General features: G+C 38.0%; 3 protein-coding genes across 3 annotated transcripts; 2 read left to right on the forward strand and 1 right to left on the reverse strand.

The window, feature by feature from the left end:
• Positions 1–4,612: 4,612 nt before the first annotated feature.
• Positions 4,613–5,587, forward strand: LOC125189394. The gene has a single exon (XM_048086676.1). The coding sequence runs from the start codon at positions 4,613–4,615 to the stop codon at positions 5,585–5,587; it is 975 nt and encodes a 324-aa protein (XP_047942633.1).
• Positions 5,588–7,341: 1,754 nt separating this feature from the next.
• On the forward strand, positions 7,342–9,470 carry LOC125190575. Its single transcript, XM_048087905.1, has 4 exons — positions 7,342–7,748; positions 7,838–7,948; positions 8,551–8,736; positions 9,115–9,470. The coding sequence occupies exons 1-4, from the start codon at positions 7,395–7,397 to the stop codon at positions 9,406–9,408; spliced, it is 945 nt and encodes a 314-aa protein (XP_047943862.1). The 5' UTR covers positions 7,342–7,394; the 3' UTR covers positions 9,409–9,470.
• Positions 9,471–9,716: 246 nt separating this feature from the next.
• Positions 9,717–12,337, reverse strand: LOC125189008 (lysine histidine transporter-like 8). Its single transcript, XM_048086173.1, has 5 exons — positions 11,844–12,337; positions 11,615–11,751; positions 11,119–11,546; positions 10,531–10,662; positions 9,717–10,450 (listed from the first exon to the last, which is right to left on the reverse strand). Exons 1-5 carry the CDS (start codon positions 12,230–12,232, stop codon positions 9,965–9,967), a joined length of 1,572 nt encoding a protein of 523 aa, XP_047942130.1. The 5' UTR covers positions 12,233–12,337; the 3' UTR covers positions 9,717–9,964.
• Between the last annotated feature and the right edge of the window lie 1,173 nt (positions 12,338–13,510).

Raw genomic sequence — 13,510 nt, forward strand, 5'->3', positions numbered from 1 at the left:
TAGCATAAATTTCATATTAAATATTAATTTTATTCTAATCATTTCCGTTAAATTCAAACTTAAAAAAATATTCTCTATATTATGCATGTCTTTCTTACTCACAAAATTTGAAAAACTTTTAGATTTTGGTTTAATGTAAACCTAAAGATAGGTATTTTTTTCTCAGAAAATGAAAATAGAATTGATTTTTGAGTACTATTGGAACTAAATATCTATCTCATTTTAGATGTTAGTGTATCCTTGGAGTTCACTTAAACATTTAATTGACGTGATGAATGTATATAATTAAAACATTTATCATCATGGGATTGACATGGAAATCAATTAATATTTGAATAATTTTTAGAAACAAAAAACTGCAATTTAAATATATTATTTTAAGTTGCAAGTCCACCTAAATATTCGGTTCATTATACTTATTCAAGTTAATTATGTGCTTTCTCGTAAAATGATTTCTCACTACACTTAAATTACTAATTTAAGTATACCAAAAAACCAATCCCAAATTTACGGCTTATAATAAAAAGTGCGAGTAACATAAGATAAATGGAGTATAAAAATACATTTCGAATATTTGATTCTCAATTTTAAAGGAGAAAATTTTAAAATAGTTGAATAATACATGAAACTATACCCAACATGTTTACGTAATAAACATATAATAATATTCTCTCCGTCTGCGAACAGAAGTCTCTTTTATCCATTTTAGTTTGTCCACGAATAGAAGTCTCGATTCACTTTTACTATAAATAGTAATAGGGTCTCATATTCCACTAACTATTTCCACTCATATTTCATGTAAAACTAATACGGAGTATATACAAGTGAGACTCATATTCCACTAACTTCTTTTCACCCATATTCTTAACAATTTTTAAAATCTGTGTTGTCATGAACTAAGACTCATAATGGCGGACGGATAGAGCATAAGGTAACACGATAATTGCATGATTCGAAGTTCCAGACACCTAAATCCAAATTCCAAATGTAGGCCATAAATTCAAAAGTTTTGAATAACAAAATAAAGAAAAAGAGTTGTTCTCAAGTCCATAAAGTGGCACATCACTAAACTAATCTGCAAATGTAAAGCGACCAATCTCCCAAGTTCCACGTATTTAATCTGTGTTTCTCTATAATTACTTTTATTTTAATCTTTGATAAACAAATATTTTATTGAATGTTATAGAGTACATCATTATCAAATAATTTTGAATAGAAAATGAATATTATGATGTTAAAATCGTAATATTTGATAACTATTCTAATAAATAAAACATGGGATAGTATTTAAATATGTTATTTGAATCACAAACGAATACTGGGCCAAACAAGTGCGTATATCTTTACTCCACCTAGTTCTACAACTGTCTTAGCAGTTAGCCCAATGCATGTGTATACATTTTTACTCTTACACTTCGAATCACAAACATTTACTACTTAATTTTTTCTTCTATAGACCGATAGTTATAATTAAATGAATGAATTATCTGAAACTAACACAAATAACCTATTTAGAGCAGTTCCCTGCGGAAAGCTAATGTCTTGCCTCCATTTTCCGGTGTGCAGGTAAGAAATTTGAAATGACGCTATTAAAAACTTACTAAACATAATTTAGTCTGTAATACGTTTCTTCTTGTCTAACATATTAATAGTTTGAGTCACTGTGGAGATATATGAGAAACCGTTATTGATCGTTAATTTAACGGGAAAAAATTGACTCTTGCATCTTTGTTGGTTTTGTCGTAATTCGTTTATTCAATTATAATTATGAATAATTAAATATGTTTTTATTAAAAAAATTATAGTATTCAAATACCTCTATTTTGGGCCTCATCGCTCTCCTATGGGCCGATTAATCAAGTTAAGCCCAATAATACGAAAACAAGAAACGTAGTTTTGTGGTGGATTTTTATTTCACTCTCTCAAAGGGATCAGCCTCAAAAAAATTCGATTCGCGCGTGTATCTTTTTCTCTCTTTACTCCATGTAATTTGTTATGTGAAATTAAGCTTAGAAATCGAGGGAGCTTTAAAATGAGAATACCTTTTAAAATACCACCATATCACCATTTATAGTTAATCATTTGTACCCGTGGATGAATAATCGGCTGCCATGTGACAATTATAAAAAATGCTCAAGGGTAAAGTTTCTTGGCCATCAATATCCAATACACTAGATAGTAATTTACAACAATTTTTTCTCAGCCATTAATATCCAATACGCTAGAAATTGTTGTTTAGCGTTTAGGCTATTACTGTGTAGCGTTTATAATATTACAGGATACGTAGTGTAACAGTGTCACTTTAAGAGTTGTTGTCATTTTAAAACAAACCTAGAAACCATATTAATTAAAAAATAGAAAAAGTTGCAGGAGTAACATTTTATTTAATCATTTGCAAACCATTTTCCGTAGCCCCAGTAAAAGTGAGTATGGTAAAATAAACAGAGTGCGGCTTACGGTTTAGAAACCATATTAAAAAAAAAATGTTGTTTATAATATTTTAGTTTTGTTAAAAATATTCAGGTAGTCGTTTTGCAAACCATTCCCGCAGCCCCAGAATTAAAGAACAAAGTAATTAAATAAGCATAAGCGACTTAATACACTAATCAGCTATTAGAACACAGAATCCCTAATCATTAACCATATGCACAATAAGCTGCTTATTTGTTATGTTATCATTAATGAATTTTGATGATAAATTTTTATATGTATAGTATACTCCTATTTCAGAAAAAAATGGAATCTAGCTCAAAAGCCGTATTTTCGTGGATAATAAAATTATAGCTCCACTTTTTAACGCACTTTTTAATCTTTTGGTCGCAGATGTCTTTAAACTTTCACAATGCCCGATAACGTTGGGCGCCTCACGGTATCTGACATTCAGAACCCCATCCACAGACCACCCACACCATGTAAGAAATTTATTAGGGTACTAGTCATGCATAACTACTCCCCTTCCTTGTTGCTTATCAAACTACAATTAGGAATTATTCATGCACGATTGGTCGGGTGATCGTCCCTATTGCACTGCCTCAGCCGATCTCCCGCCCGCTCTACGCGTCGGGCGTGTCAGGTCGGTAGGTCATGCTGATTGACATTGCATAAATGCATGACTGCAATTAGGCAGTTGGCATACGTAGATGCGACAGTTATCTTCGACGAGTATCTCCACGTCACTGACACAACTGGAGGCGAGTGTCTAAAGAAGTTGTGCAAGCCGCAAGGTAGTTGTGGGTGCTTTCGGCAACACTTATTCGCGAAAGCCGAATGTTGTTGATTGCAAGTCCCTGCTTATTTGCGCGATAGGACGCACAAATTTCCTAGATTGTTGGGGAGCATAGATTGTATGCACTGTGCGTGGAACAATTGTCTGACCACGTGGAGAAGCCAGTTCACAAGTAAGTACAAACGCATGCACTCGACGATGGTCCTCGAAGCCATCGTTGACCAACGACTCTAGATCCGACATTCTTACTTCGGTGGTTGGGTCAAACAACGATATCAACGTCCTAAACTCATCGCATCTCTTCAACTAGCGCTACAAGGGTAAAGGCCCAACCATCGATTTCACTGTCAACGACCATCCGTATCGTATGGGGTATTACTTAGCTGAAGGCTTATATATATTTGAAGTGGCCCATATTTCAAAAGACGGTCATTTGCCCAACGGATCCGAAGTGAATTCTATTTGCTCAAAGAGAGATAACATTTATTCCCTCTGTCCACAAAAAATAGGGCAATTGGTGTATGACACAGGTTTTAATGTAACATTGGTAAAGTAAGAGATAAGAGAAAAAAGTAAGAGAAAAGAAGAAAAAGTAAGTGAGAAGTAATGTTAGTGGAATGATGTGTATGGTTATTATTTGTTGAAAACTTTCTATAAATGAATGTAGTTTATTTTTTGTAGACGGCCAAAAATGGTAAATGTGTCCTATTTTTTGTGGATGGAGGGAGTATAACATTTCCACATGTTTAAAATTAGGTGTCAAATCATTACATATTTAGCCAAAAATACTATGGATGAAATAACTGCGAAAATTACAAACTTCTCGTGGAATGAATTACTCTCTTCGTCCCACAATAAGAGTCATGTTTAGCCATTTCGGTCCGTCCAACAATGCGAGTCCTATTTCATTTTTTATCGTAAATGATAAGTAGGCTCAATATTCCACCAACTTATTTCATTCACATTTTATTACTTCCTCTGTTCCATAGAAATGAAGACGTTTCTTTTCGGCACGGAGATTAAGAAAATTGTGTTAGCTATCAATAACGCAGGTGGGCCGGGCCGCAAATCGCGAGTCTCGGCCCGAGAACAGCATTGGAGCACCGTGCGTCCCGGCCCGGGACAGTCCCGAGGACGCAGTTGCGTCCCGGGGCCGCTCCCGAGTCACGTCCCGGCCGGTGTTATGCGTGCCCGTGCCGCAGCGGATGCGGCCCGTCCCGACGTTAATTGCGTTCGGGCCGGGCCGCAAGTCCCCACGAAATTTCAATTTTTTATTTATTTATTTTTTGTTTTTCTATTTATACACTATATTTGCTCATTTTTTGCAACTCTTCCACACAAACTCTCACTCTCAATCCTCTAGCATTTCAAGACTTTTTGAGTTCTATGGATTGGTTTAACAGCGACCAACGCCAGATGGACGATTTCGTGAACTCCCAGAACTGGCAAGTGCCGCCGACACCCGATCCAAATGCAACGCCTAGTCCCGGGCTGCCTACCAATGTGGACATGGAATCGCCAGTTAGCACTGATGAGTACAATATCAGCGATATGGAGCCAGCTCCACAGAGGGGCAAGGGCAAGGTTGCCGATGAGGATGGGCCGAAGAAGTACAGCCCGCAGGAGACAATGTGGCTAGCCAAGAACTATGTCGACGTCTCCAAGGACACTGTGATCGGCAACCAGCAAAGCGGCAAAGCGTTCTGGCAGCGGATTGCGGATAAGTACAACGCTGGTCGACCCGAAGGCTCGTTTGAGCGTACCTACGTGAAGCTACGCAAGCATTGGGGTCGGGTGCAGAAGGAGATTAACAAGTGGAATGGCAAGTGGACTAACGTAGTCCGGATGTGGCCGAGCGGGCACAGCGAGATGGACCTTGTGGACAAGGCCAAGGCAGATTACTTCGCTGACGGGAAGAAGCACTTCAAGTACTTCAACGTTTGGAAGCTTGTCGAGAAGAGCCCGAAGTACACTGGTGGGGCTGAAGCGGCGGCGAAGAGAACCAAAGTCGCCGCCGGACACTACACTTCGAGCGGAGGAGGTCCGCCAATCGACCTCAACGTGACAAACGATGACTTCTTCCTCTCATCTCCTGGTACTGTAAGCCGTTCGATAGGCACAAAGGTGGCAAAGAGGAAAGCAAAGGGGAAGGCAACTGCGAGCTACTCCGCTATGCCGCCGCCGCCACCCAATCCTTCATTGGACAAGATATCAGACTCTATGTCGGATATGAGTACTACGTTGCGGATGGGCCAGCTGACGGAGTTGACATCGAGGGATACCTCGAGAATGTCGGAGTACGAGCTCGAATTGCACCGTGAGATGATCGAATACCTTCGCGCACAAATGAAGAAAAAGTAGTTCTTTTTTCTAGGATTTGTAATTTTCTTTTTTCTAGGTTTGGTAATTTTCTTTCTCTAGTATTGGTAATTTTTTTTTTCTAGGATTTGTAATTTTCATTTCCTATTTTCTGACTGAACAATGAATTTTCCCGGTTTTAATTGTTCAACGTATTCTATTTTACGATTAAAATATGTTGTGAAATGAATAGTTGTGGCCTGAGTTGTGGCCCGAGTTGTGGCCTGCGGTGTTAATGGAGTTGTGGCCTGAAACCCCTAATTTGAGGGAATGATGACGTGGAGGGGATTTGCGGCCCAAATCCGGGTCAGGGTTAAGGATGCTCTTAGATGAGTTAAGTAAAAAGAGAATAAAGTGAAAAATGAAAAAGGTAGAGAGATAAAGAGAGAAAAAAGTAAGAGATAGTAAAGTAGGTGTGGAAAAATGTGTTGACTTTTACTAAAAAGAGAAATGACTCTATTACTATGGAACGTACTAAAATGACAAAATGACTCTATTACTACTATGGAACGGAGGGAATATAAAACTAATATTCCCTCCGTTCCATAGTAATGGAGGCGTTTTTTTCGGCACGAAGATTAAGAAAATTTGTGTTAGGTGAATTAAGTAAAGAGATAGTAAAGTGGAAAATGAAAAAGGTAAGAAAAAGTAAAGTAGGTGTGGAAAAATGTATTGACTTTTACTAAAAAGAGAAATGACTCTATTAGTATGGAACGTACCAAAATGACAAAATGACTTTGTTACTATGGAACGGAAGACTTTGTTACTATGGAACGGAAGGAGTAATATATAAGTGAGACATATACTCCTAAATATATGTATGTAATCAAAAAGTAATAGCATAAAATCTTGAATTGTTCATAAGTTTGATTTTATATTGCACAATTAATAATTATGCATCATCATCTATTAAGCTATTATATTAATAAAATTTTATTAAAACTAGTATATATTAATCTAAATTTTAATTTAAATTATCTACTCCCTCGCTCTAAGATACTTGAAGTCTAATTTTCTATTAAGTACAAAATTAAAAATTGATATTTAAATATTAGTGACAGAATAAAGTAGTATAAGGAAAATAAAATATTACTAGTAGAGTAAAAAAGATCCGAAGTACTAATATACTAGTAAACTAAAAGAAAAAATAAATTTTTATCAAAAGAAGAAATGATAGGAGTAAGTTGAGACCCGAAATGTAATATACATATTGCAAGTAATTTAGCCTTAGGAATGAGGATGTATTATTTACAAATTTTTTAATTCAAATTTTATAGTGTTATTTAATTTTATAAAATAGTACTAGTAGTAAATGATAATTAAAAAATTAAATTTATTGAAGCAGAGTATGGGTCATAGGCGTCATGATATGATGAAAATGGAGATGTGACGTATAAAATGTAGTGTAGGTTGTCGACGAACTCAATATTAAAAACCAAAATAATCGATCAAAGATCTTATTTTGAAATGGCTTTGTCAGCATTAAATTAAGCTTGAATACATTTTGTTAGCAAAATTATACTACTAGTACTACTATAATCGAGATTTCAATAATTTCAAAGAAAATTTAAATTCAATGTATAAAATCATATAATTACAATTTAAATTTCAGCAATTGTGTAGAATATAAATATATCATAAGATTAGATAATAGAAATATAGTAGTACTATTTGAATTCACACGCAAACATTTAGAGACAAACAAACCCATCAAATTATCCAAACACAAAAAACATTTATTTCCACTTTCTAAAAAAGCGTATTAAAACAGAAGACAACAATTCAAATCATCTCTCTCTCCCTCTCTTGAATGGGCGTAGCAATGCACGTAAAATCCGACTCCGAGGTGACGAGCCTCGACGCCTCCTCGCCGCCGCGGCCCCTCTACTACGTGCAGAGCCCTTCCCACTCTCACCACGACCTCGAGAAGATGTCGTACGGCTCCAGCCCCTTCGCCTCCCCCGCCCACCACCACTTCCACTACCACTGCTCCCCCATCCACCACTCCCGCGAGTCCTCCACCTCCCGCTTCTCCGCCTCCCTCAAGAACCCCCGCCACTCCTCCGGCTGGCGCCGAATGCACCTCAAGTACGACGACGACGGCCCGGAGGCGGAAGGCGGCGAGGAGGGAGAGGGTGAGGATGAGAGAGAGGACGGCGGCCAGGTGAAAAAAATGAGATCTTTGTCAATTGTCTTTCAATTAAATGTGAATTAGTAAACTAATTTTCCATTTCGCTTAATTTTGATTTGCAGGTGAGGTTCTACGTGGCGTGCTTTCTGCTCTCATTTGTGGTGCTGTTCACCATTTTCTCTTTGATTCTTTGGGCGGCGAGTTTTGCTTACAAGCCCAAGATTCTTGTTAAGGTTAGTTTAGATTTCGAGTTTGTCTACTGTTTTTGGAGCAAGAATGCGTGATCGGTGAATGTGGACCTCGAATGCTTGAAAAGAAGCAAGAAATTGTGTCAAGATTCACTTTTTGTGTTTGTTTGTTTGTTGTTGTTGTTTGGTGTTTTGGTCTCTTGTCGTTACTTGACCTTACTGAGTTAACTCGCTCTCCGAGTTCTCATATTGTGTATAGTGGGTTATATGAGTAGTTCCAACGGTCAATAGCTTTTCATAAGTGGAGAAGCGTAAAGAAAGGATTTTTACTCCACTGGTTAAAAGCAATGGAACACCCTTTTTTTTGGTAACCCTAACTTGAAAAAGGGGCACATCAAGTCTACAAATTTTGAACTAAAAATACTGCTTCAGATACATGATTGAATTGTAATGATGTGAATAGATTGGATTTTACAATTTTGGAATAATGTGAGTAGAATTTAATTTTGTTGGAAGCATCAAAATAATTCAGTATACTAAGTGATAAGGATTGGTGCTGATATGTTACTATCACCAACTGCAAAGGTCTGTTTCAGTGTGTATCCATTTATTGAAAACTGAGTAGTGTGATGATATGGTGTGGACAGAACATTTTGTTTGAGAATTTTTATGTACAAGCTGGGATGGATGCCAGTGGGGTACCAACGGATATGCTCACCTTGAATTCGACGGTCAAGATCTTCTATCGCAATCCAGCCACCTTCTTTGGCGTCCACGTCACCTCCACCCCCCTCGAGCTTCACTACTTCGACCTCAAGCTCGCGTCCGGCCATGTGAGTTGCCCTCGTCCCTTGTTTCACTCTCGTACTTTATCGACATGAGATTAGCTAGGGCACGCGTTTGTGTGGATGCTGTTTTTAATGCTAGCTTTCATGGCAATGTGGTGTGTCCATGGCTGAATTGGTTATGAAATAGTGACATGCAGCTCTTAACTGTTTTGTATTGTTCTTGCGTTCGATGTGTCATTTCGCAGGTGGTCGATTAGTTTCCATTTCTAGAAACTACGGCAAAAAGTTGTGTATGTCCATATACTAGTATGGTCTTAATATTAGAAAGAGTGGGAAAACTTAATGCTACCTTATTTGTGACAATGCTCAAAATTAATCGAAAACTACTAAGTGGTTCGTGTTTGTGATAATTTTGAGGAGCAGATGGCGAAGTTCTATCAGTCGAGGAAGAGTGAAAGGAAAGTGATTGCAGTGGTTCAGGGGCGGCAGGTGCCCCTCTATGGAGGGATAGCGGCTCTGGATGTTGCTAAGGGGCGTGTGGACGACATGTCGGTGCCACTGAACCTAAGCTTTGTAATAAGATCGAGGGCATACATCTTAGGAAGACTGGTGAAGCCCAAGTTCTACAGAAAAGTTATGTGTGAAGTTAGCCTTAGAGGTAACCATTTGGGCAAGCCACTTAGTATGATCAAGTCTGATTCTTGTGTTTATCATTAGGAGATATATTACTAGTTTGTAGTAGTGACCATATTTATATATGCAAATATTCTTCTCTGGCCCTTGCATTCTTGGTAAAGAAAAGTTAAGTTTGAGCCCTTATTAAGGGATCCATCGATAAGGTCGTCGTTCCACTGACGAGGTCACACACGACACCCGTGACATAGAGCATCCACGATAGAACCCGAACCTATGTTTTTCCCTTACACTTCATGTGTCAATTTTCGATACTTTAATATATTGATAAATCGCATAGTGATACTAAAAGAACCAAATAACCAGGGTAATTAATGGCCAAAAGGAGAAAATTGACATAAAAGTAACTTCATATTACATTTAACAAATACAATGATTGTCTCCCAAAACCTACTAACAATCTACGTAATTCAATATTTCCCAAAGTGAAAAAAAAAATCAAATTACAAGAAAACAAACATCACCCCAAAAGCATTTTTTCAAAAAATAGAAGAAGGTAACTTTTATATATAAAGAGAGAGATTAATTTTTTACCCCTGAACTCCTCCTATCAAGCTATTTAGTATAATTAAATAATTTACTAAGGCTTAAAGAAGCTAACTTTGACACCGGTGTCAATCACAACATACAGACCAGCTGCAGTCAAAATTGCACTAAGGCCCATTCCAAGAAGACCTAAAAACCAGTTGATCCACCAAGATGGGCTATATGTTTTGGGCTTCTTCATCTTCAGCCACATGAAACACGGGTAGGCCAACGTTACCGGTAGAGAGATCCCTCCAACAAGCCCGGCCACGCTCCCGAGGAACGGGATAGCGACAGCCACAAAGAAGCATCCGAACCCAAACATTGCTCGAATGATCACCCGGAGCCACCAGGGCGCCGGCTTCTTGCACCTCGTGGTGTAAGCGGATTCCATGTCGTCGAACATAGGCATTCCGTATAATTGGAAAGAGCATATGGCATTTATTATGACAAAGAAGCTTATCAGGCCCAATACGGACCGCGCAACGTCTCGGCTATGGAACCCTAGCAGGGCCGCTAACATACCTCCGTTTGGTGGAATCTGTCAATTTTCACACAAAATCAAAGTCAGATTTAATTCTTTTTTAATACTTGGTATATAACTAGAATAAATGTATGTACCATGCCACCGTATGCCCAGTATCCGCCGATTGCCAACGGGAACAAGCACATCGCTACTAACGTATAAGCAACTTTCACACCTCTCCACATTGGAATGCTTGATGGATGCTTCTCACTGGAAGGCATGGTGGCCTGTGCAAATATTTGAAATTATTAACACATTCTAATGTCGAAGTTGGTGTAAAAAGTAAAAACCAGAAATGCAATGAGGATTAGTTTTGCAAATAACCATGAAACATGTGTTGTTGAAAAGTCCATTCTGCCGCAAAGTCACAAGTCAAGATTTCTTATGATTTTAATTCATATTTTATTTGAGTTACATACTAATCACTTATATGCTATGACATCATTGATGTGAGATATGTGTAGTTTTTAATTCAAATCCATATAACAGAAAATAATGATAGAATCGAGATATTGAGTCAAATATGTAGGCTAATTAAATGGCAATTCGCCCAAAGTCCCATTATGAGCCTAAATCAGCCAAAATCAGTGATCATGCATTAAATTTCAAACTTGGAGAATATTCAGGAAACATTAAATTCAAGAGAAAAATGGAAGAGTGGAGTTATGGCATGAAATAATGACCTGAATTTCAAGAATGAGATTGTGGCCTCTGAAAGCAAAAGCAATGATCCCAAGTGCATTCAACACATCAAAAATCTTGGAAATTTCCGTCTTGGACCGGACCGGGTTGTAGTTGACGTTCGGCAGCCTGCCCTCCGCCACGGACACCGCCCAAATCGCGGTGCAGTACCCGACCGCGGTGAGCGACCCGACCAGCGACACCCCGGCGATCGAGTTCAAGTTCGGAAGCTGAGACAGAAGCACCGCCACGCACGTGAACACCAGGTACCACTCCACGGTCGTCAATGGCTTCGAAGTGCACCCGGCCCCACAAATCGTCTCGTAGAACATCTTTGAGGTCGCACCGCCTATCACGATCAGCGCCACGCACGTCCCACCGGAGAGGTACATGATCGGAAAAGACGCTAGAAACTTCGCTAGCCTATCACCTATTTATTTAAAATAAAATAAATATGTATACACGAATTTTGTAAAAATAGTATTTCACGTGACATACCAAAAGTTGCACTAGCTAATTGCATATATCGGCTGTAACGGATTCCATCTTCGGTAGATTCGTGGATGTGCACAAGTAAATAGAGTGTGTATAGTTGCCAAATGAAAGCCAAAGTCAAGCCAATAACGCCCCATGCCCTATAAAATTAGTAAATTACACAACATCAATTTAATCAAACCATACTAAATTTGATGAATATGTGTAACTATATTTATATGATTGATTTTACCAGCCAAGGATGGTGAAAGCGACAGGCAAGACTAGAGCTTGGATCCCAATTCCGGAGCACAAAGTGTGATAAGCTGCATAATAAGCATTTCCATTTCTTGACTCGGTGATCGGGAGCCAAGCATCTTGGGGGTCGAGTTTGGTGAGCTTGATGGCCTTTCTAAGGGGGCTGCCCAATGGGGTGATGAAACGTGGCGTCCGGATTCGTGGCGTTTTGCGGTTGGTGCCGCCCGGGGTGAGGAGGGGCGATCGGGTGAGGGAGGGCGAGTGGAACTGCGAGGGAGGGAGCGACACGATAGGAGGGGTCGGAGCCACGGACATCGGCCGTGGGGTTATCGGAGCCGAATTTACGGACTCCGTCTCACCATGTGCCGGATGGTGGTCACCCATTTTTGGCTTCTCTTGTGTTGGTGAGTGTGTGTGATTATTGAAATATTGTAGGGGTGGCTAATTTCTATTTCCTCACAAAGTCACAAGCTTTGTGGAAAATATGAGGGTGCATTTATAGAGATGGTGTGCTAAGGTGTTTTAATTTGATTTTTTAGGATAAAGCTGGTTTGATTAAAATGGGGTGGAGTATTTTAGATGTGTGGGGGTGTGTAATTGAATTGAATAATTGTATAGTTGAGCATTTAATAATTGAAAAATAGGTGGTTAGTGTGTGTAAGTTGACCAATTTTTTAGTTGATTTTGACGAAATAAAGCAAGTATGGAATTTACGAAATTGGCTGGCTGCTTATGCTGTTGGCCCTTTTTATTATGCTGAATTTGCGTGGAAACATGCTATTGTTTTCACATACAAGGACAAGGTCGTGTTTGGGGGGCTATCTTTGTTTACGAAAAGAATATGGGAAATGCATTACTAGTTGTATCATGAGTGTTATTTTATTTAAATTGTTTTTTTTTATATATATTTTTGTCATTTTCTGATCTAAATAAAAGATATTTAAACTAAGAGGTCTCGCTCAATTTTTTTGGATGAGCATTGAACATTGACTGAATAATCCAAACAACACATTCAAAATTACACAAAAATCTTATAATGTGGTAATATCAATCTTATATAATTTGCTGCCAATTACAAGAAAACCAAGATTTAACTAGCTAGAGTGCACTTTGAGTATGTAGCAGTTGTAAGCCAAAAAAATAAAATAAATCCAAGACTCATCAACCCATTATGTGATGCACTCAGTCTAGTTCTCCATTTAAATAGTATAATACTATAACTTATTCTGGTCATCAATGTTTGAATATTACGAATTTAATTCAACCAATAGTGAGAAAAGAAAAAGTAAATAAACCACAAGTTGACGGGAAAGAAGATAAAAGAAAGTAACTATTTACAATTATTGTTGATTAATAATGTTTCCAATGACAAAATACAGCCATCAAAGAGTTAGTGATGATTTTGTGGCAGGATAAAAACAAAGATTAGGTACATAAGTTGAATTATTGAATGAAGAAAGTAGTGTACTTATTTCTTTTATGAGATAGAGGGGAAATAAAATGATAAAATTGGAATCATGTCACAAACACAAGCAGAGAGAGAAGCTTCACATCACAAGTCCATCTCAAATTTTGTGTTATAACCGAACGCCATATATTTTTTATAAAAATATTATGAGTTGTATAGAAAAAAAACATTTAAATCACCTCGGACAACCACTT

The sequence above is a fragment of the Salvia hispanica genome, chromosome 5 (genome assembly GCF_023119035.1).
Source record: "Salvia hispanica cultivar TCC Black 2014 chromosome 5, UniMelb_Shisp_WGS_1.0, whole genome shotgun sequence".
NCBI classification, from domain to species: Eukaryota; Viridiplantae; Streptophyta; class Magnoliopsida; order Lamiales; family Lamiaceae; genus Salvia; species Salvia hispanica.